General features: G+C 35.9%; 4 protein-coding genes across 16 annotated transcripts in view; 1 reads left to right on the top strand and 3 right to left on the bottom strand.

The window, feature by feature from the left end:
- Positions 1–14161, bottom strand: part of LOC141902915 (dedicator of cytokinesis protein 3-like) — a 31794-nt gene extending 17633 nt beyond the window's left edge. For 11 of the 13 annotated variants that reach the window (XM_074790859.1, XM_074790860.1, XM_074790869.1 and 8 more), the window contains exons 1-27: positions 14002–14161; positions 12584–12676; positions 11027–11067; positions 10894–10949; positions 9971–10067; positions 9484–9632; positions 8614–8734; positions 8481–8531; positions 7384–7541; positions 6944–7016; positions 6792–6864; positions 6504–6527; positions 5934–6008; positions 5524–5599; positions 5356–5447; positions 4828–4953; positions 3863–3987; positions 3037–3135; positions 2886–2949; positions 2236–2336; positions 1940–2108; positions 1195–1292; positions 1036–1116; positions 842–942; positions 675–756; positions 538–590; positions 376–469 (exon numbers count right to left, since the gene is read on the bottom strand). In XM_074790859.1, coding sequence (XP_074646960.1) covers positions 376–469; positions 538–590; positions 675–756; positions 842–942; positions 1036–1116; positions 1195–1292; positions 1940–2108; positions 2236–2336; positions 2886–2949; positions 3037–3135; positions 3863–3987; positions 4828–4953; positions 5356–5447; positions 5524–5599; positions 5934–6008; positions 6504–6527; positions 6792–6864; positions 6944–7016; positions 7384–7541; positions 8481–8531; positions 8614–8734; positions 9484–9632; positions 9971–10067; positions 10894–10949; positions 11027–11067; positions 12584–12676; positions 14002–14038 — 2409 coding nt within the window. In that variant the 5' untranslated portion in view covers positions 14039–14161. The remainder of the gene's footprint in view (positions 1–375; positions 470–537; positions 591–674; positions 757–841; positions 943–1035; positions 1117–1194; positions 1293–1939; positions 2109–2235; positions 2337–2885; positions 2950–3036; positions 3136–3862; positions 3988–4827; positions 4954–5355; positions 5448–5523; positions 5600–5933; positions 6009–6503; positions 6528–6791; positions 6865–6943; positions 7017–7383; positions 7542–8480; positions 8532–8613; positions 8735–9483; positions 9633–9970; positions 10068–10893; positions 10950–11026; positions 11068–12583; positions 12677–14001) is intronic. The other 2 variants (XM_074790861.1, XM_074790863.1) reach the window with 2 other exon arrangements.
- A 249-nt stretch (positions 14162–14410) lies between these two features.
- On the bottom strand, positions 14411–15824 carry LOC141902434 (3-beta-hydroxysteroid-Delta(8),Delta(7)-isomerase-like). The gene is made up of 3 exons (XM_074790150.1): positions 15482–15824; positions 15095–15131; positions 14411–15010 (listed from the first exon to the last, which is right to left on the bottom strand). The coding sequence occupies exons 1-3, from the start codon at positions 15768–15770 to the stop codon at positions 14644–14646; spliced, it is 693 nt and encodes a 230-aa protein (XP_074646251.1). The 5' UTR covers positions 15771–15824; the 3' UTR covers positions 14411–14643.
- Positions 15825–15888: 64 nt separating this feature from the next.
- On the bottom strand, positions 15889–24157 carry LOC141901072 (DNA replication licensing factor mcm4-A-like). The gene is made up of 17 exons (XM_074788146.1): positions 24002–24157; positions 23558–23666; positions 23434–23475; positions 23222–23356; positions 22836–23005; positions 21684–22122; positions 20898–21140; positions 20018–20261; positions 19522–19613; positions 19344–19446; positions 18806–18982; positions 18393–18486; positions 18165–18319; positions 17742–17859; positions 17055–17296; positions 16540–16750; positions 15889–16175 (listed from the first exon to the last, which is right to left on the bottom strand). Exons 2-17 carry the CDS (start codon positions 23652–23654, stop codon positions 16080–16082), a joined length of 2658 nt encoding a protein of 885 aa, XP_074644247.1. The 5' UTR covers positions 23655–23666; positions 24002–24157; the 3' UTR covers positions 15889–16079.
- A 103-nt stretch (positions 24158–24260) lies between these two features.
- LOC141901367 (malonyl-CoA-acyl carrier protein transacylase, mitochondrial-like) lies at positions 24261–26638 on the top strand. The gene is made up of 4 exons (XM_074788562.1): positions 24261–24971; positions 25043–25130; positions 25611–25831; positions 26246–26638. The coding sequence occupies exons 1-4, from the start codon at positions 24372–24374 to the stop codon at positions 26636–26638; spliced, it is 1302 nt and encodes a 433-aa protein (XP_074644663.1). The 5' UTR covers positions 24261–24371.
- Positions 26639–27033: the final 395 nt, after the last annotated feature.

Below are 27033 nucleotides of genomic sequence, written 5' to 3'. Positions count from 1 at the left end.
AGAACGCAATGAAGCAATTGTGTTATAAGTACACATGAATATTCCTAAAAACCTCTTACTTGATTACGATGGAATTTAGTAACCCACGTTAAGAAATTGGTACTTTCCATCTAGAATAGATATTCATAGAAATCAATCCGATTGATGACTGAATATTTACTATCTTATCCGACACTTTCAATGATCATCGCATTTAAAGACAAAATATAAAAAAATTGAATTATCATAGTCTTCATTTACCTGATGAAGCTAAAGCTTGCTCTTCAAATAAATCAAGTTAACCTTCAAAAACCTTAATTATTTGTCTTTATATTTACTGATAGAATATTCCCGAATCCCTGTTTCCTGACACTCAGTTCATCAAACGCAACAAACCTGAGTTTTTGTCAGACAATCCATCTTATGTTGCAGAAACTGAGTACAAGCGTTGAAGAAATCGGACAGTAACTTGTTGAACTGATTGTCTGCCCTGAAAATAGACAGAAAATTAGCATGTGAAAACAACTAAACATTTACATCAACTAAAAGTCTACCTACTGAGATGACAAAGTTCTTGATTGCACGATGAAATCAAATATACTATCCAGCACCTAGAAATTAAAATATCAATTCATTATATTTGGAATCAAAAAGTATGAAAACATTTTTGCAACACAATTTACAATCTTTCCTACCCCAAATGTTTGGTATAAGATGTTTTGATCTCGAGCGCTTGGAGCAGCATCAATCAGGGCTATTAGGCATCTCATTAGATCGCTGTAAAAACCAACCAATGATTGAAGTTGTATTCATTTAATGATATCGCTGACTGATTCATAATGATTTCAATAACGGCACTTACTGATAAACCATAGCCGCCGAGAATGCTTCTTGAATATAATTATCCATTACTGGTTTAAAATGTTCAAATTTTGGATTCCGCAAGTGTTGACAAATACAAACCTGGAGAACATTTTACAGCAATTAATCACTGGTACTGGTGGTATATATATATATATATATATATAGGTATAACACAGAAATGGATTCACTCACCAATGCATGGAAGACTAGTTTAATAGGAGGGCTTTCTGCTGATGCAATCACAAATAACGCATCTAATATGTCATGAAGGAACTACAAATAGGAAAACAGTTGCAAGAAAATTCTCAGATCAAATTCCGAAAGGTTTGAGAGAGTTTGTACGGTTATCACCTTCACAATTTCATCTCCATTTACTTTCATCAATTTCATGATGTTAATTTCAATTTTCGACGGGTCGGCGCGCCACTGTAGGAAACTCTGAAGATCGGCTGAAATAAGCAAGAAGAACGAGTTAGGAAACATCTACAGTGTAGAATAGATTATACTTGTAGACAGTGGGTATAGATGGTAGAAGTTGACTTGTCAGTCAGTTACATGTTATAAAAGAAACTTATCTTTTAAGGAAAAATTGTTTTCAAGAATCTTTGATCAATAGTGCGCTAAATATATACTCTGTTTTTGCTTAAGTTTATTGGAGTCTTTTATATTGTATTTTCAATTCAACATTTTGCATTATGTTTTAAATGGGATTATCATAAAGTGCAGGAATTATCCTGTCATAGAGCTGCACTATAGAAAAAAATAACAAAAGAGATTCCACAATAAACTCAGCCAAAAATGAAAAGTTCTAAAGTAAAATGATACATATATATATATATATATATATATATATATATATATATATATATATATATATATATATATATATATATATATATATATATATATATATATATATATATATATATATATATATATATATATATATATATATATTTAGAGCAACGTTTCGGCTAAATACTATTAGCCATCATCAGTCATAGTTATTCTTCATACACGGATATTGTGTATCTTCTCGTCTCAGAAGAGAAAATACAGTATTATCATAAATTATCATCATTATTAATAAACTTACTGTTCTGAGTGAATTTAGTTGAACAAAGTCTAGTAACAATAACTGCACTTTCTCTCATACTTCGCACGAAGAAACCGTTATCATTCGTCACATTTTCCATATCTACTTCTTCTTTCAGACACGGCAACTTGTAATAATAATCCTTGCGCAGTTTAGACACATCTTCGCACTAACGAAATAAAGAGCGATAATGACTTTCTACCGAAAATAAACATGTTCGTTATTCCACCACTTTTTCCTATGAACAACACGATGACTATCTACAAAATATCTGTTGTTCATCTAGTTTCTTATACCTTATAAAGGAAAAGATCGTGTTGTCCGTCTTTGATAGTGGCTCCACTAGTTCCGGTAATCTTGAAGAATCCAAAAGCGAAAAGCTTTTTGTCCGTATTCACTGAAATAAAGAAATCACGGTGAAAAACCCGCACCAAATGCTTAACCACAACGCACTGCTTGAACTCATGTTTCATGTAAAATCATTTTTCTGAATGGGGCTGAGCTCTTCTAGATACGATATGATTAAATGAACTTGAACTTGAAGTTTTAGATGTTCGAGGCCCTGGCCTCTGTTCATCATTCCAATTTTTCCTAGCTTCATTGATTTTATGCGGCATGCGTGGCTCTGTGGCAAAAACTTATATAACCAATGCATAAGATTAGGACTGGCAGATTGGGACGTAGACACTTGCCAGGTCCCTTCAAAATATGCTGAATCTAGACTTGAAGCTGTTCACAGATGGGGCTCTCACTACAGACTCGGCGCAAGATGTGAAAGAAAATTCAACCACAAATTGTCTATACACACAGAGCAAGGAGCATATGAAATGATTGTTTCTGTTTCTAATAGTGAGACATATGAAGAGATGCAGCTTGATGTAGCGGGTTGAACAGGGGTAACCCTGATATCATATCATAACATACTCAATGAAAATGTAATACATACGAGAAGCGTGTCTAAATTCCAGTCTGACATGACACGTCGTAAACTTCTCAATAGGAAGACTCAACTAAAATCAAAACATCATTCACGATAATTATTATTGGGAAATGATGATAGCATTTTCGCATTTTGAAACGAAACTGAGTTGAATTACCTTGATCGTCTCATTCCAACGAGGAAGATTATTGTGATAGAACACAACAGAATTCACCTCTTTAACCGGAGGTTCACCAACACCCAAATAGATTGCCTCCTGAAATTATAACAAATGATTAAAACATGTACGAAACTAACATGTAAAATGTCATTGTTTGTGTTTTGAAAATGCAACACTTAACAAGAAATATGAGTCTGAACAGATTTCCTTTAGTTAATGTAATATTTTCAACATTTCCTCCATACACTAATGGTCATCTTCAGGAATACTGAAAATGACATTTTCCTGAAGATGACAATTAATTAGGATTAAGTAGAAAGGTTGAATAAACTACAAGTTCAAGTAACTCCATGCATCGGGTCATTGTTAATACAGATTCATTATTTGTAACATATTTTACATCTTCTTTCCAGACTTCAATAGAGAGACCTAATTATCATTTGTTTCTAAAGTCTAGTCGCCTGGAATCGCCACTAGTTTACTGGTATAGCTTGGCTCAAATATACAGAATTCTACTTTTTCTCATGGGGATCATTCATTTATTACGTACGCATAAATTAGAATTTTTCAACCCCCCCCTCCCCTCTGTATGCAAAATTGGCCATTTTATCATATACATTAAGCATTACAGTACGCAATTGCACTGACCCCCCCTCCCCTAATGCGTACGTAATAAATGAATGATCCCATGTACAAATCTATTCTATCCTTCTATCTATTTCATTTCAGGAAATATTTCAGACTCATTTTTATTTTGGATTTTCAATATCATTGTTTACAACACGGATTTCAATCAATTTTATTCATGTTTCATCAATAGTACCTCAACCACTTTATCATCTTTATCCAACACAAGCAGACGCACTTCCACATTTTTACCGACACTTTTACCGGCGCGTTCGAACTCTCCGCCGACTAAATTAACGTAGATATCGTTTCGAACCTCTCCTGAAATTCGTAGGAAATTATTCGATATATTGAAATGTTCTGCGAACGACTGATCTCGACGTGTGACGATAACACATCAAACAATGAAAGCATGATTTAACATCTCATCAAAATTATAGAATTAAAAAAAAAAATTTCAATGGATTGAAGCAGGGAACTGAATAAAAGGTGATGATAATGAAAAATACCACAATCGATGGCATATATATACAGTTTCTTGACAGTATCAAGATTTAATCAGTAAATATTAATGTTTCTGAGAAAATAGGATTTAGATAAATCTGGAAACTGATCAATGAACTTTTTTATATGATTAATGGTGGTATTTTTCATTGTCCTTTACACTCAGAATACACCAGTTTATCCATTACGAATGGCAGCTTTTTCCAGTGCAGAGGATTTACAAAAATCTCATAAATACCGGTATGTCGTGTGTTAATATCGAAGGTTTAAAATTGCTCAACTAATCTTCAGGGCTTATGACACAAACTGTGTGTGTGTGTATATGTGTGTGTGTTAGGTTCCTATTCGCTAACAAATGATGATCTCAATAAATAACTAAACTAGTTTCTCTTCATAAAAACATGCCATGAAAAAACAGCCAACAACAAAAACGAAGATGACACATAATATCAGTTAGTAACACAGGGATTGTGCGGTTTTGACAACATGTTCAAAATGTTGGCTCCGCTCACCAAATATGCGCCTTATAGTACTTCTGGTCAAAGGTATATGACCTGTTCACACAAATAATATCATAAATATCTGTCCGATGACATTTTAGGTTTTTAAACTAAGGATAAGAATGAGAAGAATGAGATTTCGAATTCTCTAGTTTACCTGGTAGAATGACATCCGAAAATCCGAGTCGTTTGATCAATGCTAATCCTCTTGTGAATATCAGCGGATTATCTTTCTTTACGACGTCCATTTCTCCCTTCAATAATCTCTCAGTGATTAAGATACCTTTAATCATTATAATGATAATGCATGATTATGGTAATGAGGCTGCATGTTGCTTCATCCGGTTAAGCTGCTCACAATGCTAAATGCAACTCAGAACACTACAGATTCATTAGTTGGTATTATCACCCGCGCCTATAAGTCTAACAGTGCATCAGCCATCTCTCTCTTTCCCTCTCTCTTGGAATGTCCCATCAGAGGGACTACTTATGCTCAGGAGTCATCTGTCAGGCCCGGTGCCCATTCACTCCTGATGGATGGATAGAGCAAATGAGATAAGTATCTTGCGCGTGAACACTATTGTAATGTATGGGATACCCGGGACCTGGTATCTCAGAGTCGGGTGCTCTAATCACTTCATAGTTCACTGTCTAACAGTAACGATGTCGGGTTATGAGTACGTACCATAGTTCGTCTGTCCGGCTGATAGACTGTATTTACTGTTCTGTTTCTTGATGATGTTTTCATGAAGTTGAGGAAAATCGCTTTCATTGCAACTGAAAATTTCAACGAATATCTATGTAAAAGCGAATGAGAGATGATAGTTTTTATAAAGTGAGTTCAGACACTTACACGAACACTTTCAGATGAAATTCTCTATCTTTATCCTCCCCTAAATGATTCGCTAACATTTCATTGAAACTCAGAACTACAAAAACACAACATGAAATATATGAATAACCTGTACACTGAAACATAAAGAATAGACGATATAATACAAACCCACCATGTATCGATTTAGAAGTTTTAAAACCAAGAACTTATATCAATAATTTAAAATGACACGTTGTTTTCAAACTCATCATCATCAAGTGTGTGATAATGATCTCTAGTGAGTTTGAAACATGGCATCATTCTAAACTTTTTGATCAAATAAATTTGGTTTTAAAACATCTAAACCTATACATAGTGGGTTTTTGTTATAACAACAAATGAATGATTTGTTTGACTAATGATTTATGATGTTATGAGTGTGTCTCTACCTGTGCACCCGTACGGTCGTCTATAGGCGTAGGTCGGCTTCTTTTTACTCGACTCTTCTTTCAGTTTCATTCGTCCTGCGAATAAAATAACTTCATCTCATACATACTTGACGATGATATGAATGAAATAGTATAATGCACGAGAACTCAATCATCAAATGATTGAATTCATTCGTGATCGAAAAAGATGGAAAAAAGTTTTGAGAAGGTTTGAAAGCAGGTGTCAATCAGCTGTCTGGACCTCCACGCAACCTCTCAGACATTCGATACTTTATCAGTGAATTGTTCACACTTCACGTGTGTTCAGAACTTCACCTGAGACATTTTCAATTGAAAATGAACTACAAACACCAGACATTTTATCAGCACACTTTCAAAAACTGATTGTCCACACTTCACGCTCAAAAACTGATTGTCCACACTTCACGCTATACTAGTGGAATATCTGAAGGAGGTGAGAGGAGTTGCGGGCAGAGTTTTAAAGCAGGTACTGAATGCATTGCAAGGTTCAATAAAAAACAGCATTAAAAAAACATAAAGCATTGAGGGATTCATGTGATGAATACACACCTGATTTGGGCACTTTGCAACTACCTGAAATCAATATTCAAATTTTTACATCATTCAAGTATTTCATCATATCACAATCCAGTACCGGTACTTCATATTCCTATTTTGTTCACAGGCAAAGCATGATTTTATATTATTGTGATGCACTCAAGTTAAGTAAAATATCAAACAACCAAATCTTGCGGTTTCACATAAAACATCAGATCTTGGATAATCTCACTTCATGCCGATATTAATACGTAGAATAAACCACTTGCACGCAATCATTAGTTTAGGTATTAAACGCACCTTTTCTGTAAATATGGATTACAAGATGAAGATCCCTGTACGGATCAAGATTTCCAGGATCGAGATCCAAATCCTACAATGAATCAAAACAGTTAAATATCAATAATTAGTCATAGAAATATGATAGAAATTACACTGGTTTTAAAATTTACCGTAAATAGAGCCGCTGAACTGTATCCACTCTCAGGTCTTCCGGTCTTATCAAGTCTTATGATAAACCTTTCACTGAAATAAACGAATCAAATTCAGAATGAAAATCCTGAAACAACTGAAAATAATCAGGACCCCAGTTTGATAATTCTGAGATAGCCAGTAAGATTTGACTCCGATAAAACTCATTGAAGATAAACTGATTCTAACTCAGGGCCCAGTTTCACTAAAAGGTTTAACTCTTAAATCGGTCTAATTTCTAAGTAAACTCAGTTGTTCTTTCATCGGTTTAGGCCTTAATCCTTTTTGTGAAACCGAGCCCAGAGTTAACTCATAACTGTGGAAGATTTGACTAAAATTTGAGGAAGGTTTGAGTAAAAATAAACTAATCTTAGCTCATAATTGTGAAATTGAGCTCTGAATTCATTGCTGAATTTTGTACCTCACGAATTTACTTTCTTTGGCGTCGAACATTTGGAAAAACACTTCAGTCTCTTCACCGATGTTACAGCGAAATTCTTGTAATGTAATATAAACATGGTGCACCGGAGGTCGTTTCTTTTTACCGGCATAACGTTTCAGTTTGTCCGAACCACGAATCTAAAATTAAACCAACATTGTACTGTCAGCTTCAGAAAACAATGTTATCAATGCGTAAGCCAGCAGGTAGCGTGCAGAGTGAGTGGGAATTTAACACGGGTCTGAAAACATCTTTAAAACCTGATGTTCAGGTACGTATGGTCTCTATGTCCAGTTGCTCAATAAAGTTTAACTCAAAATTTTGGTTTATTTGATTTGCTATTGGTTACTTCATGTTTTCAATGAGGACTATTAAAACTTAACCGCTTTAGGCTTAAACACTTTCATGAAACTGATACCTGAGCAGTTTCTGTTCATATAAAATAACAAATTTAATATACCCCAGTAGAAGTATGGTATTATGTTTACAAAACCCTACACTACTGGCCTGGTTAGGGTTGGCTAGAGGAAGTTAGACTATCATCAATATCAACAATACAAATAGTTAGTTTTTCAAGATAATGTGAAAAAATTCTAAAAATGTAAACTGTTAACCCTTTCAGTGCGTCTACACCGCAGTGCGGTGTATAAACCAGTGATGGATTTTGCTAGTACACCGCACTGCGGTGTATTGATGTAATTAGTAATTTGTAATTATCTCTATTGAAAAATGGCAGAAAGTGTCAAACATAGTGAAATACTAGTAACTAACGATACACCGCACTGCGGTGTAGACGCACTATAGTGGTATTCCCATTGTTCAACACACTAGGGTGGAATTTTTTTTAGAATTTTCAAATTTTCTCCAGCACTATAGGGTATTAATTAGTCAGCACTGAAAGGGTTAAACAGAAAAGTTCAGTGCTACACCCGCCTTGCCGATAAGCAATAAGATATAGTTTCGATGCAGCTGAAAATTAAGTATTATTTGCCTAATAAATATTGTCTCCCAGATAAAATCAAAATGAATTGTTAGTAGCAAAAGATTGTGTATTTCTCGAATAGTATGTTTTTTTTTACCAGTGTTGAACTTTCATTGGATCGTGTGAGGATCTCTTTAGCAACGACGAACTAAAATTAAGACGCTCGATGAAAAAAATGAATCCGCTTCTTAATGTAATTAAACGGCTATCTTTGAAATGAGTGAACTTACAGATGCACTAGACGAATATTCAGCACTCTCCCTGTGAATATGATATAATTCAACGGTGCTGATTTGCTCAGGATCGACTTGATCGACATCAATTCTCGGCACCAAATCCAATTTCAGTGTCCTGTGCATTAACGAGAAAAAGAAAGAATACGATTATTTCTATTTGCGTTATGAATTCAAAAACTATCATCTGGGGCCGTTTGCATAGTCATGGCTTGGATTTAAGATCAGTCTTAGATGATCTTAGTTCTATAGTCAATCTAACAACTTAAGCCTAGTCTAAGGTGATCTTAGTTCTATAGTCAATCTAACAACTTAAGCCTAGTCTAAGGTGATCTTAGTTCTATAGTCAATCTAACAACTTAAGCCTAGTCTAAGATGATCTTAGTTCTATAGTCAATCTAACAACTTAAGCCTAGTCTAAGGTGATCTTAGTTCTATAGTCAATCTAACAACTTAAGCCTAGTCTAAGGTGATCTTAGTTCTATAGTCAATCTAACAACTTTTGACAGGGCCTAGTCTTAAGATTTAAGAGCATTTTGAAACCAACTGGACCTTCTCTGAGACTAACTTAGTTCTGTAGCCGATCTAACAACTTAAGACCAGTCTAAGACCATCTTAGTTCTATAGTCAATCTAACAATTTAAAACCAGTCGAAGATAAAGTTAAACTTAGATTTACGACAACTTTTGCGCAAACTGGACCTTCGAGTTTAACTATTAAGGACTATTCAAACGAATCAGACATAAATCAATGCGCACACTTCATCTGAAGTAATAAATCATAAATCTGTAGAACTCTGCATTTTATGATGATAAATGTCAGCGATCATGAAAGAAATGAGGCATAAATGGAATGAGAGTCACTCACGCGTTCACCCAATCTATCTTCTTGATGATCTTAACCTTGATGTCGTGTATGTGATCCTGAGCTAATGTACCCAGTAAAAGCATCCGTCTCCAACAGATCAACTCTTGCATCACGGCTTTCACCATCTTGAAAGTCGCGACGCTTCTTTGCTAATAGATTTAGAGAAAATACATCATTGATGAAAGGTCAATTTATCACTCGGTGCTCATTCATTTAAATACACTTAGAAATTAACTCGATTAACTTGTTCCCGTGAATATTTATATATACACCCCTGGTCCCGGTTTCATAGACTGGTATTTACTTTAACCCGGGGGGGGGGGGGGTATTAACTCAATTGAAAATGAAGTGATTTTTTTGTAATTACCCCACACCTGAAACCTGAAACACCATGCATTTTAATCAATTTTTTATTCTGATTCTTAATATGTAAGTTTTTGATCTTTAGATTTGTGGAGATGTATTGGGTTTTAATGTTAAGACTTACGACGTAAAGTCGTTTCCAAATCACGTTCCATTCTTTAAGAACGAAAGCGACTTCTTTAACTGTATTATCTTCAACCGGAATAACTGTTTCTTGAGCCCTAAAATCAATAAAATAAACTCGATACATTCATATGAAAAGAATTTGTTTGAGGGGGGATTCCCCGGTGTCGTAATTGAAGAAATCAGTTCACCTAAATGTCTGGATAATGCTTAATTGAATAGAATTCTTTCTGGGAAATCCCTGCTTTCTTTACTCAATGCTAATGCGAAATCATGTATAGATTTCCACTTCATAAATACAAATTGCGAAATTCTATCATTTCAAGTTGTATTCGATTTTTTTCATTGTTCACTATTATCTTTTGTCAATCAATATCGGATATTGTAACTAAAAAGTTTTTTGCCATTGTCCAAATAAGTATTTGGAGACGATCACAGAAATAGATACGAATTTCCATAATTGACGTCTAATAAAGTTTTGTATCGGAACATATCAATTTCCCTTGTAGATCCCTGGTACACAAACAATACTGAATTGATTTTCAGACAGCGATATCAATGCATTTTATTTACATTTCTAGTGTAACTAATTCATTCGATATCAAAGTTTTTGTAATTGAGGAACCAGGCAGTAATCGAACACAATATAATGATAATGATGATGCTATGCCACTGTATCTAATAAACTGTGCTATTTTGTGTATATATATATACATATATATCATAATATATTACTGGAATGACCCCTATATATATATATATATATATGTATAAATATACATCAAATTGCCTTTTGTGATATAAATGCTCGACTAATACTGATGAAACCAACAGATTTTTAGGCGGCACAGATAGCTATCAGAAAAATGCAAAGAAAAAGTGATCCGGTACTTGAAATAGGAGTTTGAATAATGTCATACTTACCCAGCACTATCAACTGTACATGGTTTACTACTGATATAACTTGCAGGAAAAATACCCTAAAAAATATTCAACTTGTCGATTATATTTTCATTCTAATTATTTCTGAATGATTAGTTTTTCATGCGCGATTTACCTTGGTATTTTTATTCCTCAAAGTGAACCCTCTAAACCAGCCTAAAAATCAGAGAAAAACATAGTGATTTAAACCTGTCCACATACAGTGACATGTCAGGAATTTAAATCATTTCTTTTAGAATTTAGACCTTAGCTAGGGTAGGTCATATTTTCGTACAAACCCCTTAAAAATCCAAGGTGCCCTTATAATAATAATTTTGGTGTCAAGCCAAAAATAGTGTCTACATTTATTTTGGAATTTGGGGAAGAATAGTGTCTTAAGATGTGTTATTTGTAAGCGAGTGTTGTCCAGAGTTTATTGTCATATCGCGAATGTTTTTCAATATATCATTGTTTTTACCCGTGAGATTCCTTTGGTGGACAAATTGCTCTTCTAGGAATTAGTAATGGGCCTGATAAAAAAAAGTTTATTGTAATCTGAGAATGATGGGGTAATCGCTAGTGAATAGAGCAATTGCTGGTAAATAGAACATTTTGGCAATCAGTCACCATGCTTGAATGCTGAATTATTTCCAGGTTCAGATCGCAGAGGGGCTAGGTTTGGTTAGGGATGGGCCCTTAAATATTAATTCTAAGCTTGAAATATATAATTCAAAATCTTTCTAGTTTTGTTATGGCTTTCATGGTGGAAAACTGCCATTAACATAAGGAATTGCCTAAAGATGGGCCCGATATAGAGAATTCTCTTAGTGAAAATGACTCACAATCAGTCACCACACCTGACTGGCTGGTCACCAAGCCTGACTGGCTAATCATCACACCTGACTGGTCTCCACACTGACCACACAAAGTTTGTTTACAAAGATCATAAGCCAGTATTGCCCGGTGGTCTAGTGGTTAGGACATGAGACTGGCATGTTGGAGACCCAGGTTCAAATCCCGCAGTGGCTAGTGTTAGGGTTAGGGTTGTGTGGCTAGAGCTGATGATAGAATTATTTGTTGTTGGAACTTTTCCTAGCCAATTTCCTATTTTAGTTTATTGCGTTAAACTATTATTTCAAGATTAAAGGTACAATAGATATTTCATAGGAATGGATTTATGTAAAGGACATTTAGACTCCGTTTTTGGACTTAACGAATGTCCTTGAATATTCCAGGCTAAGATCCTGAAATTCAAACAGCTATTGAATATTGACTGTATCTCTCTGAAGGTTTATGCCGCTGATTGGGTTTATCGATGTTCAGTAGAACTATCTCCCAAACGGGTAAAATGCTTTTAAGGTATTAAAGACTGAATAGATCGTAGATTATTGATCATATTCACAGTGGCTTCACACGTGATGTTTTTAGACTGTGTTGACATTTATGAATTCAGCAGTAAATCGTGAGCTGCACGAGTTTTCAGTGATGAGAAATCGTTCGTCGGAGGCAATCTAAATTGTGTCAGGAAATTGAATTTTTTTGTATTCGATGCAACATCAAACATTATCGATATTCATATCAGAATGTTGAAAGCATTTCTGGATCTATGATATTCTATAAATAACGTCGTCTAAATGATTGCTGAAAGCGACTGAAATTTGTCTTCGCGTTTTGTTTTATGTTTTCTAGATACCTTCTCCATCGCATTCCTCGGTGATCTGCACCGTATCGCCGATAACTAACGTCAAACCATTCCGAACAGCTTTACCATTGAAATTATAGATTGCTGAAATATAATATCATTAATCATCTTCTGCCATAGGAACATATAACAATAATCTGTCGTTTGATGTCCCAATTGTAAGTGAAAACACAATAGAATTGCAATATTATCTAATAATCATAAATTTAGGTGATGTAAGGGAAAGTTAATTTAGAAGTCAGCATAAAAAACTCATCAATTGTTAAAAAAAAGATTTCAGTCCACAGAATAGAAGTTAGTCAAGAAAGAAGTTATATTTATAATCGCGTACATTAAACTGTCACTAAGAATAAATTGGTCAACTCTCATTTTCTAAAGGAACAGGATATTAGAAATACCATATAAAATCCCAGACTAAGAATTAAAATATATAGTCTGAAAGGTTTTTGAGCTTATATTATAGTTTATTCAATGTAATTCAATAAAGATGACAATTAGGATCTAGGCCTAGTTGAAATATTCAATAAACTATCAGCTAAAGAAAACACTTCATATTCTATCTTTTATTCTTATTTTTTATTCATATTATGATCAGAAAACAGCGATATAATGTTTCTGACCAGTTCTGATCTATTGGTTGTTATTATTACTGTCAGATCTATCGAAACTATTTTATCTAAGCTGGTTGTGATATATATATGTATATGTGTGTATTGTGTACGGCTACAAGTAGAAGTAAAAGGACTTTAATCTGTAGATAAATAATAACAAGGATCTGAAAAATAACCTTTGTACCGTGTAGCCTATTTCATGAATAGGTCTATTGCAATAACGTGTATTCTTAACCACTGATATCATACTGATATATACTATAGGGTCTATTTTCATACATACATAAAACAATGATATCTATGAAACTATATGTTTTTAGAGTAGGCAGGTTATAAAAATAAAGCTAGGTCTTTTTTTTTTATGAGTGAGTCAAGACTAAATTCCGATGAATCATATCCTTTAGCCTAACTTCAATGAGAGTTTTAAACGTTTGGTGCTCCGTTGTGTGGTGGTGATTTGACAGTAATCTATCTATTTCATTAATCAGGCTGGAATTCCAATAATCCATTTCATGATCAGTAGGATAATAGATTTCATTGATTATCAATATCTAGTAGGCCGAGTAGATAGGATGTCTTCTAATTCTCGAGAGCTTCGGTTAAATTGACGTGAAGATATATCACACATATCATCCTATTCGAGTAGAGAACTAGAGCTGTAATCACGGATTCAAACCCCGACCCAAAGGCAAAGCTCTTGTCAATGTCAGTCATCTCGAATAAATCTTCACTTCAGAAATTCTTCTCTATCTTTTGGTCGACTTGTCCAACTCAATGTCGTCGCATTCCTCGACTTACCAACTCCGTATTTCACTTTACGAGAGGCAATCCACATTTTCCCTTAATTTCATCGACCCAAACTGCAAATGTGAATCCTATTCCTTTCACGATTATCGGAAAAACCAACTATATTCACTATAAATCCATGTATGGGTTTCACTTCCTGGTCGCTGGCTGTCAACCATGTTTTGATCACATGACCTCGGAACCCTTCTCCGCAAAGTCATAAATGGCGCCACCATCCAGTCTCGATAAAAATAAATCAAACACTCTGGTTCTTTTTTCATTGAAATATTTCAAAATATTTATTAATCATACAAATCAAACTGTTTATGAAATAATATTACATATTATATAATTATAGAATTGAGACAACTTCCATGGAAATGATTGATAGTAGATTAAGAATAAATGACCTTTCTTTTAAAGAGATATCCATGGCCCAGTCAAAATTTTAATCAACAAATATTGCCACATATTTCTAATTTACTATAAATGGTGCCTGCAAGAATACTGGTTATTTAAAAAAAAACTTCACTCCATTTTTTGCTAGGGGCGCGAGATCATCTGGTATTATGATTGAACTATAAAAAATTACAGAGTTTCTCCACTATAAAGTTCAAACTGCTACAATACTGTATTGATTTAAACATAGTTTTCTTATTTCTTCTTTTTATTTTTCAAAGCTACCGGTTTAATTTGTTTGTTATCGTACAACTTCTGAGCCGAACTCAACTGACGCATAGATTGAACAGAAAGAATGAGAGGCACAATAAACCACCAGATATTCATAAACACGAAATAAAACCAGAAATATACGGGATGCCACAAAATTCCGTGTTGAAATCCGTCGAGATATTCAACAACGAAGTATAAAATAGTTCCGTACAGTTGTCCGAGCGATACGGCGAGTTGAACGGAATATCTCCACGGGTTATTGCGAATATACATCACCGCGGTGACAAAACAAAACGGTCCCTCGACGAACGCGGTAAACGACTCGATTGATACGACCATTCCATCGGAACTAGAACCACAAGTAAATAGATCGTACATGAAATGAATTATATATCGGAAAAATTAATCGATAAAATTATGACGAAATACTTACATGACATATCGACTATCAGAAATAGCATACTCCTTCCCTGTATAAATAATATTAAAATAAATATCAATATACATTAATTTTATATACTGTGCCGGGGGCCTGCAGTTGCACAAAAGTTGGTTGGAGTTAACGTGGATACTTGACATAGTGACAGTTAAAACTTCTTTGTTACTATGATCGTTTTCAATCAGCTGCAATTTATCTTTAATCAACTTTTATTGAGCAACTGGCCTCTGTAGGCTATACAATAGGCTCTGCTTGCCTCTGATAACTAGTGACTGCTTAGGAATTTAATTCACTTGCCTCAAAGAGAATCAGACCAGAGTTCAGAGAATGAGGTAACCAGAGTCTACCGAATATCCTCTGTTATTTCACGATGATACTTACAAATTTGGGCCAGAGTGCATTGGCTACCAGCGAGCGTTTTATTGAACAAACCAAAATATCCTTCAAGTATGATATGAATGAACCCGCAGACGGTGAACCAGCAAACAGTGAGCAACTGACCAGTAGATAATCTACGCTTAGCAAACCTTCGACTTAAAAATACTGTTCCAACTAATATTACAAATACACAAACAAAAAAACCCACCAATATTTCAAGCTGAGTTAAAGTGTTTGGTTTGTAATGAGGTATATTCAGCGAACTAGGTTTAAATGGATGAGCAATTGCCATTTTCAAACCGTCTTCTCACTCAGGAGTATAATAGACTACTAATTTGAACTTTGATAAACTTTATCTCAAAACCGGTTTTTAAGGGAAGTGAACCACATCACCTTGACACAGTTAACACACTCACTTTGAACTTTGAACACATTGAACTCACTTGCCACTACAGGAATTGAATAGACATACAAGAAGTTCTTTACAATATCATATAAGAAATGTATTTTCTCATAAACGAATAAGTAGAAAATGCTTTTATCAAGACGCGTAAATTTCATACAAAATGCAGAGAGAACAGGACGTGGGGAATTTGAGAAGTTATTGACAAAGACGAATCATTTTATTGACGACAATTATCAGATCTTCATCTTGTAATTCCTTCAACGCGTTGTCAAACATCTCCTTAGTAATCATCTGTAATTATAAATATAAACGCCAATTAATAAACATTAACAACAAAAAGATATATCGTACAACACTGAAATAATTCAGGGTGGCGACTTTTAATTCACTTGACTATTCATTCCCCGCCGACATACTTTCCCTGATCTTGACTTTTAATCTGCTAGAATTCGATCCATCAATGAATGCAGTCAAAATCATGAGACATAGGACGGTTTGATTATACACGCTATCTAGCAATCTCAACATTAATTCCCTGACTTATCCCTGGTTTTTAGCTATATTTCATTCCCTGACTTTTTTTAAAGAAAAGAAAATTCGCCGACTTTTCCCTAATTTCCAGTTAAGCGGCCACCCTGTAATTCATTCTACTTACAATATCCGATTTAGATTTCACATCATCATAAAGTATTTGATGTTTAATCGTTGGAACTTTGCCTCGAAGTTGAATCGCTTTACGAACAGCTTGCGTGACCTCGGCGTGACGCTTTCGAGCGGCTCCACTGATTCCGGTCGTCAGAATTGAAATATCTATTTTACCGGTGGCCGGGTCGATAGCAGCTTGTTTCAATGCTTCTCGCTGCAATCTGAAAACAAATTCATACATCAATAATTCATAATTTCATGGAATTCTAAATTCATCGCTATTTCCCAGATCCGCAACCAAAAATTCCCTGATTAGATTATTACATATCGTCATTAAGGCCAGTTTCGTCAGGGTTCGTATAGATCTGGGAATCAAAAATTCAATTCCCTGAATTTCTCAGCAAGGATGAATGAATCCGGAATTCCCTGATCTGTTTGAACCATGTAATTCACTGTCTAATGAAAAATTGAAAAGTTTTCTAAATTGGTTGAACGAATTTACAGCAGATGGACTGCCAGACGGACCTGCGCGCTTCTTTCACGTCATCGACATCTACGATATTAGACAGCCTCATTCTAGCGTGAGCTTCAGCCAATCGTATGAGAGATTCTAACTGACGTGGATACGCCGACACCTGTCCTCTTCCACTTCCTACTTTACGCATATCCACATACTCCTTCACTAACATCTGACTCGCTTCTTCGTTGATCTTCGGTGAGTAATATTTCTTCGCGTAAGCTATGAAGTCTTTCAGGGTACTCATATCCTACAAACAACAAGTATCAATATTATAATCAAGAGTTAACGCTGTGCATGAATATCCATGGATCGCTCAAAATAAACCATAAACCACAGAAGAGAATGTAAATCACTGAAATAATCTATGTAGCTATCTGTATCCTGCACCCCTTCAGATGATCGCCATTTCATTTGAGTTTAATTTCATGTTGTAAAATGTCTCTTTGGGGCCAGGATAAAAGTTTTATTCATTTGTCAAATGAATAACACTTTTATCCTGACAAGGCAATTTTTGTTTTCAAATTGAAAACAAAAATTGCCTTGGTTCCAGGCAAGAGACCATGTGAAGTATTGAAGATCAGGTTTTGGGGTGGTTACTGATAGTAGACTGTCTCGAGAGGGTGCAGATACATATTGATTGCTGTATCTGTAGGTAAAAGTAGACGACATAAAAAATAGTATCGATAACTTACAAGATTCTCATTATCGGCTTGTTCTTGATCCTGATAATACAACGATACTAAATGATTCGCCAACCGGCGATCAAAAACCTCGTCTTGAGGATCTAAAATCAGGAATATCAAATCAAATCTGAAAAATAACAAACAATATCAAACAGTTAGAATAGAGTTAGCGATGATGTATAGTTGAACTTGGTGGTTAAGCTGTCATCCGATAAATTATCACTGTATGTGTCTCTTAACGTATTTCTTAATGAATTTATTAGCACACGTCATTTGCATAAGTTTTAATGTAATTGTCACTTTTAAATGTCGCCATAATTTGTTGTTCAGTTCATTTTTTTGATGAAATTGTATTTCTGTTCGTCGGTCACATATTGCATGATTCGTTATCCAATAAATTTTGATTAGGTCAAATAGTTTAACGGAACGAACCTGCTCAGCAACGTATGAGGTAACTGTATGTTTTCGATAATAGTCTTGTTTTTGTTCCACTGCGACTCAACAGGATTAGCTGCAGCCAAAATCGAAGTCCTCGCGTTCAATTGACAAATAATACCAGCCTTGGCGACTGATAATGTTTGCTGTTCCTACAAATAAACATCAAGTTTAGATCGAGTCTTTCACCCGAGCAAGAATCAGGGAGGGGCGGTAAAGACTTACCATAACCTCATGTAGAATAGATCGCGTGCTGTCAGACATTTTATCGAATTCATCAATACAACAAACTCCATTATCACTCAACACTAACGCACCACTATAACATAAACATACAACACAACCTTGAAATTATTTTATAATTTGTATTTTTTTGATCCGCAAGTTTGACAGGGTTTACTGTTGAAGAAAAACTCACGGTATGAAGAAAATCTAGTAATAGAGTATTTGATGTTTTGACTCAACTCAATGAGCAATTTTCTAAAAGACCGGCTCATTAAGAATTGAGTCAAAATGTCTCGTTTCTCTTCATATTTCGAGCTTTCCTTCAATTGAATTAGAGCCACTTGTCCATGAAAACCAAGGATTTATTGTATCATCATCGAAGCTATAAGATTCGATTTTGATCGTATATTTACGTTTGTAAAGTGAGCTGTTTTGTTTCAGGATCTTTAGTGACGTATGCGGTCAACCCGACAGCGCTGGATCCTTTTCCCGATGTATATTGACTTCTGGGCATCAGATTATAAACATACTGTAACAACTGAGATTTACTCGTACCCGGATCACCGCATAGTAGAATATTCATTTCGGATCTACATGAAATATATATCAGAATACAATCAATCGATGATAGTTCAGCGTTGACCTGAAATCTTTAATTGCAGTAGTTTTCACAAAAATGATTATCAAATTATAAATGAACTAGAAATTATTCTGATTTTTTGGATTAGTTGAGAGTAGAAACCTCTCTGTCTGAGATAGTTGTTGTAATCAGATCTGTGAGATCTGACATTTTCTTCACAGCTTGTGCTTTTTATGGTAAATAGCATATATATTCGTAAAGGGATTCAAATATTTTGACGGACACTTTTTTCCAAAATTTTCCGCACATTTTCACAACTTCTCAGCAGACACCAATTTCCACCTTAATCCGGTGACGCTAAAGAAACTGACCTGAATTTACCGCGTCCAGCGTGAGTGAAGTCTTTCCTTGCTCCTCCAAATAACTGTAACAGGATCCCTTTCTTTATGTCTTCATTTTCATAAATACTCGGAGCTGTCAAACAAAGAGTTAGTTTTCATTACCTTCATTATAATCAATCATCTTAATTTATAGTATAAAGTTCAATACCTAAAGAACGGGCTAATCTTTCGTACAAATCTTCTTTTTCCGCGAGTTCTTTCACCAATTTAAGACGTTCTTCAGGAAGTCTCAGGTCAACACTGAAAATAACAATATTTCATTTTAACATTCGCAGTAGTAATGACTTTGAAACGCTCGATAATACAGTATTTCATTTTAACATTCGCAGTAGCAATGATCTTGAAACGCTCGATAATACAGTAGCAGGATGGACACTTTCAACTGTTTATAAATATTCCCAGTTTTCAATGTAACAAAAGCAAATCTGCGGCAGGTGAAATAGATTGAACAGAAATTTCTAGCTTTTCAATGTCACAATTTATTCATTATTCATGAATCACGTATTGATAATGAATGGCATTTCAGTTTTCCTAGTTAAAGTAAATTTTAGGCAAGATTTCCCTGATTTTCTCTGAATTTTCCAGGTTTTCGATACCAGTGGCGCCACCCTGTGCTTAAATATATTATAACAAAATAAACGAACTTGGCTTCATCTGCGTCACTGTTTGCGTCATTCAATCGTTTACTGTCCTGTTTTCTAAAATGGACGACGTCAATGTGCGTTTTATAGACCGATTTCACGTTACGCTGTCGTGGGTTTTCTCGCAGCGGAGTAGCTCTGTAAATACCGGTTACCGTGACGCGATCACCCGGCTGTACTTTATCGACTAAATCATTATGAGCGTAAATGATGACAGTGTGAGGCGTCTGACCCGGAGGCATATCATCTACAAATACAGCAAATCATTCATATAAATTATCATGTCAATGACTTATTCAAATGACTTTCATTTTGTAAATTGAGTTTGAGGAAATGAACAAAGTCGGACCTGACATCAACAATGAGATGACTTCACAGAGTTTCACTGTTTAGGGAGCGTTCAAATACATATACCACAAATCTCCCAATGTATTTTTATGTATTACTTGTTATTACAAATTTTGTTTGGATTAACCCAAACAGGCTATTATGATTCGAGTTTTGGTTCTAGATTTTTCACCTGGGTCCAGTTTCACAAAAAAGATTAAGGCCTAAATCGATTTAAGATGAACTGAATTAATGAAGAAAATAAATCGATTTAAGAGTTAAACCTTTTTGTGAAACTGGGCCCAGATCATTAAACCTCCCATGTAAAAGGTATCGGACTTCTGCTACCAAAACATGAAACCCCCAACAGCTGTACATAACACTCCCATACCAGTGACGGGATTTCTGGGGTCAGTTGCTCAAAAGTCGGTTAAAGATAACTGGCGGATAAATACTGAATTGTCACTAAAACAACTATCCACTGGTTAACTGTAATACATGAGCAACTGGCCCCAGCTATTTAAAAATAAACTTATGTAATTTCTGATTTAATTACCTGGCGATTCTTGTAATTTAATCATCTGTTTATCAGTGAACTGTGATCGGTTGTGGATTAAAGCGAAGCTATGATTCGTGTTACAATGTTGACACAGCGTAGGTTCACCGATTCGACCTCGTTCTATTTCTACTCGTACGCTATTACTACAAACGTAACACTTAAAGAAAGCTTCTCTCATTTCCGGAATCAGTGGCGACAATCGGATAACCATTCCACAAATAGTGATCATCTGATCGATATCTACAATTAATCGAAACAAGCACGAAGTGATGAAATTAACTTTATACTGTTGACTCTGCTTCTTATTTGGGAACTGTAAATGAGAATCGGAAAACTTGGTTGTGTTGAGACTGTTGTCTCAAATATTGAAAATCAGGGAGCACTGTAAATATTAAGAACTAGGGAACTCGATAGCATTTAGACTGATGTTACAGTTGTGAATTCACGTAGACTTGGAGTTAACTCATTCAAACTCAGAGTTAACCTAATAACTCACAACTGCGGAACTGGGTCCTGGCACCGAGTTGAGAATCAGGAAAATAGAAGATTTAACCAAATAAATAAATCGGGTGGTTCCGGGTTAAGGTGGATTCGATGAATATTTCAACAACGAGTTGAGAATCAGGGAACTCGGTAGCATTGAGGCTGCTTTGAATATTTCACCGAATTGAGAATCAGGAAAGCAGGTTTAATCAAATAGATCGCATTAAATTTCAGTCAGTCAGTTGAGTGTTTGATGGTTAAGGAGGAGTCGACTGTAATCAATCGAATATTTGTTTTTACCTTCGGGATTCAAAGATCTCATGTTTTTCGTTTTCTCCGCGTTGAACGGTCGAACTTGAATCTGATGTTCTAACGGAGTGTCGGGAAAACGAGAGAAGAACAGTTCGTTTACGGCCATATCTAACGTAGGAATAACTTCTTGAGGATAACAGATCAACTGTCGGTATAATTCAGTATCGAACTGACGTAAATGATCGCAGTTGACGTTCAGGAACGGATCGCCGATCAGATTTATCTCTTCCAGATGTTGCAGATAAAGCGGTTCCTCGATATCCAACCCTTCAAATTTCTCGTCGTCTTCGATGTTTTTGTTGACGTAGCGTAAAATAAATCTCGTAAACTTCTCTTTACAGTGACTGACGATGACGTCCGTCCCCCAAATAACCAATTGAGGTCCGGCGTTAGGGTCGGTTCCCATATCACTGGTAGCCGTTTGTTCCTAAAATTAATATATGGTTTGGAATCATTAATAGAAGTCTCAAAGCGTACACAGGGTCCCTACAGTACAGACATTCTTGGATTTAAGGAGTTTTAAAGGAGAAAATTTCAAGGAAGTCACTTTTATATCCCAATTATGGTACACTCCTCCTGAACTGGTACTGTTTATCTCGTTAAACTATTAACTCGGTGGTTCGCCTAAAAATCCTGCATCCAAATGTACTGATTTAGGCGTAGTCTATAATGTACAACTCCTATTTCTCCAAACTGGAGGCATTCTGCTCAAATCAAAAGAGTTTTAAGCACCTTCAAAAGTATTTTCCATTTAGAAGCAAGTTTTTAAGGAATCAAGGAGTCGTAGGAACCCTGGTGCAACATGTGACAGGACACATGTTATTCATTGTCATCCCAAGGTTCCTACAATTCCTGGTATCCAGAATTTTTGGTTTTACATGTCTAAATCTCAAAGTGAAACAACTTTCATTCACAAGTCACACAGTGAAGAATAATAGAATACACTGTCTTCTGAAAAGGACCTTTTGAAAATTTTTAATAGGACTTTCCCAGAATTTAAGGAGTTTCAAGGAGTTTATGGATATTTCTCAAAATTAAAGGATTTTCAAGGACCTTGAAAAATATTTTCAAAAATCAAGGAGTTTTCAAGAATTCAAGGAGTTGTGGGGACCCTGCATCCTCATGAGTCATTCAACTTACCACCACTTGATCAGAACCGATATTAACTTGTCTAATCTTGCGTCCGCTGCTAATATCAACCCGCGGTCGAATCGGAGTCCCGGCCGCTCCGGCAGTCCTCGGAGTTCCTCCCAGACGCGAACTTGGTAGGTCATAATTCAACGGATCGCTTAAATCTATTTCACTGAATCCTGCAATCGACAAAACAATCTGTGAGTATTCAATTCATAACCGACTGATTGACTAAATGACTGACGGATTGACTAAACCACTGATTGACTGACTGACCAATTGTCTAATGATTGACTGATTGACTGACGGATTAGCTAAATGACTGACTGATTGAATAATGACTGAGCGATTGACTCCACTGACAGATTAACTAAATGACTGACTCATTGACTAACCTCCGCGTGAAGCGTCTAAACCTCCTGGTGAAGATGGAGGTAAAGGAGCCAGTTCTGACGTATCAACTCTACGTCTTTGAGACGGAGGAGACTGGACGCCTGCTGCTGCAGCTGCATCTACTTCATCTTGAGCATCTTATAAAATATACAATCAGAAACACAATGAAAACAATCACAAGTGACAGCAGAACGGCGATAGTGTGTCAACATACCTCGTTCTCCAGCACTAGCAGCTCGTCGACTTCTGCGCGACGCTGAAAAAAATTCATAATCAACATTGACAATTTTTGGAGTTTGAGTGAGAATATTTCGGATATGATTATGCGATGTACTGACGGGTATGTTTACTAGAGGATGAAGACGCCGGACTGCTCGGTGGTTCGGCACTTCTACCACGTTTCTTCCTACTCGGTGTACTTCCTCGACTCGACATTATTCAACAACCCTACAATTTATTTATTACTACAGATCACCCACTACTAAAATTAGTCAACTCTCTATTAAGCCGATTGGCGATTGGAGGATCAAGGATGGACACCATCTTTCATTCTTTGCTCTCTTGACTTTCTTTCAGCCCAATCAGGGGTCCGCAAGATATAGGCCTTGGTCTTAGACTGGTAGTCTGTCTACTACTACTACTTGACTTGAGAGTCGAGAGCTGTGTCTGTCCATCATCATTACAAAATCGAAAACCAGCACAGCAGGCTCTAGTCTCTCTCTCAAGCATACTTCAACTTTTTGTCTTTTGCCTTTTTTGCGGCATATTTTTTCTGCACTCACCTCAATAATGTATAACACAACACAGTATCGGACACTATTAGTCGGCGTCCGTTGAGCTTGAGATGAGAGTTTGATGATTATAAGATAGAGGTGGAGTGGAATCAATATAGAAAATTGAAAATTGAAGCGCCAGCGCGCCAGTATAGCAACCTAGCGGATCGAGAAATGGGTAGCTCCGAGAATATCCACATCAGGGCATCCATATGGCGGCAGCTACCCATTATTGGATTTGGGGATAACTCCAAAAATATCCAAATCATGTAATCCAGTTCGAGCGCCACCTACTTTCAATATGGCTGCGCCCATGATTTAAATCAAATGGACAATTTTCGACTTTTTTAACGACAAAAATAAGATTCAGGGTTACCCGATGATAAGATTAAGAGAACTTTTGTGTGGACGGGGAGCATGCAGTGCCAGCCAAGGCGTTCCTGCGGTGATATGTGGTAAATTATGGCAATCTTGTGTCGTTTTACAACAAAACCGCGATTTGCGGCGAAGAGCCGGAACCGGACGCTACCAACAAGTAGAACAACAAGAACGCCAGACTGAACGCGCGCCCAATGAAAATAGTGAAGACATTTTAAACTTAATGAATACCAATAATGATTATAGTGTAGAAACTGATGATCCCCAAAATCGAGATGATTTCCTGTCTGATTTCGCGAGAAGAAAAAAACAGCGCTTACAGCAGAGATACGCGTATAGACCCAGAGCCGATCCAAAAGATACTTCTATTTTACTGTTTCCCGGTCAAGGAAGTCAGTTTGTCGGTATGGGTAAAAAACTGTTACAATATCCGAATGTTAAAAAGTTATACGAACTCTCAAGCGAAATATTGGGGTACGATTTATTGAACTTGTGTTTGAATGGACCGAAAGAGAAACTTGATAAAACGGAATTCTGTCAACCTGCAGTTTTCGTTACGTCTTTGGCTGCGTTGGAGAAGTTGAGAGATGATTTGCCCTCGGTAAGTTTAAGGCTTGAATTTGAAGTTAGTAAATGTGTGAACTGTTTCTGATATATCTGGTGTTATTTCAGGTGATTGATAAATGCGTCGCGACTGCTGGATTCAGTGTCGGTGAATATGCAGCTTTAGTATTCAGTGGAATGCTCGAATTCGAAGATGGTTTGTATTCATAGATTTATCATATACCATATTTTCAACATACCACCCCTTTTGTCCCCCTTTTGATGAAAAGCTCCAAGTGTAGGGTTCATCTATAATAAAGTCCATTTAATGATGGATGAAACTTAGTGTTTCTGTGATATTGCGCTTGATTCTGCAGAACATACCTCATTTTACCCCATGGGACATTCATAGGCCATATATTCCTCATCTTTCTGTCCCCTCCATGATGAAAAGCGGGTAGAGGATGAATCTATTTGATAATAGATGAAACTTGTACTCTTTGCGATATATCTGATTTGGAGGATGACCAAATCATTTTCTTGAATTTCTTGGATTTGAATATTGTTGTGTGTGAGCATTATGTATGTAGGGAGAAGTAGCCAATATTTGACCCTCCTCCTTACATGGATTTAAATCCCCTATCGTCTCTCGCTATTGGTCATTGCATTTCTATGTTTTCAAAATGAATTCTTGCAGCTTTGAATATTGTGAAACTTCGCGGCGAGCAGATGCAGGCGGCATCTGAAGCGGTAGCTGGTGGAATGATGTCTGTATTTTGCGGTGCTGAAACTCAAGTTGGATACGCCTGTCAAGTGGCGACTGAATATTGCAAGAAAAAGCGGAACATAGAAAACCCAGTTTGTCGAATCGCGAACTATTTGTGCCCGGAAGCTAAAGTTGTAGCTGGAAATATTGAGGTGACCACATCTTATTCAGTTTTCGTTATCTATCAAAAATTCTGCTTGGGTTTCAAGTCTGTTTCATTGAATCACTTTATCGGTCTGAGTTCAGTTGCTCGATAGTTGGTTACTATATTTGTCCACCAGTTAACTCTTTACCAACTTTTGAGCGACTGCGACCTCAGAGTTCTATCGTTCATGATCATCTCTGCACCTTGAATTAATTGTTAATAGATATTGAAAACTGATGTTCAGTGGAGTTCTTTATAGCGTGCTCTAAACACATCTTTATTCATATAGTTTTATGGTTCGTCACTTTTTTAAAATGTATTTTTTGTAAAGGGCTTTGAAATTGTTTTAATGTAAAGCGCTTTTGCATATCTTCATGATAAACATCGACAATTGGTAACGTGAGTTATGTATATTTTTCAGGCTCTGGAATTTATAAAAGCAAACGCGAAGATATTCGGAATTCGTCGCATGAAGATGTTACCAGTGAGTGGAGCGTTTCATACGGATTTAATGATCGATGTGAAACAGCCTTTAAAATCAGCATTGAATAATATACAAATCAATAAACCTCTTATATCAGTTCACAATAACGTGACGGCAAAACGAGCCAATCAGAAATCGTTAGTTCATCACCTAGTGTCGCAGGTTTATAAACCGGTCAAGTGGGAACAGACTATGCATGTTCTTTATTCGCGCGATCAAGGACAGAGTTTTCCTTCGACGTATGAACTAGGACCCGGTAAACAATTAGGTACAATACTTCGACAGATTAATAGCAAAGCATTTCGAACGTACAAATCTGTAGAAGTTTAGTTAATAAACGTTTTATATTGTACTCATGTAATTGTGTTTTTTTATTTATATTTTTTGCTTTCGAAACGCTGAAAGCGATCTTAAACACCTAGTCGATCTGGAACCTAAGCCCAGTTTCACAAAAAAGTTTAACTCAAATTTTTGGTGTAATCGCTATTGGTTACTTCATTTCTTCAATGAGGACAACAATTCAAACTTAAACTGTTAGGCTTACACCTTTTCGTGAAACTGGGCCCTGGAACTAAATTGTGTGGACATCCAAAAGTTGGGAGAATGGTGATAGAATGTCCAAGGGGCTGCAGAACACTAGATTGATACCTGCATAAAGCTAAAACACCATGAATTCAAATCAAAAAGTAGGCTCTCAATTTCAATTAATAATCTTTTATTTGAAT

The sequence above is a fragment of the Tubulanus polymorphus genome, chromosome 3, assembly GCF_964204645.1.
Source record: "Tubulanus polymorphus chromosome 3, tnTubPoly1.2, whole genome shotgun sequence".
Lineage (NCBI taxonomy): Eukaryota > Metazoa > Nemertea > Palaeonemertea > Tubulaniformes > Tubulanidae > Tubulanus > Tubulanus polymorphus.
Note: the sequence above shows the minus strand (reverse complement) of the source record. Positions and strands in the feature narration are given on the sequence as shown.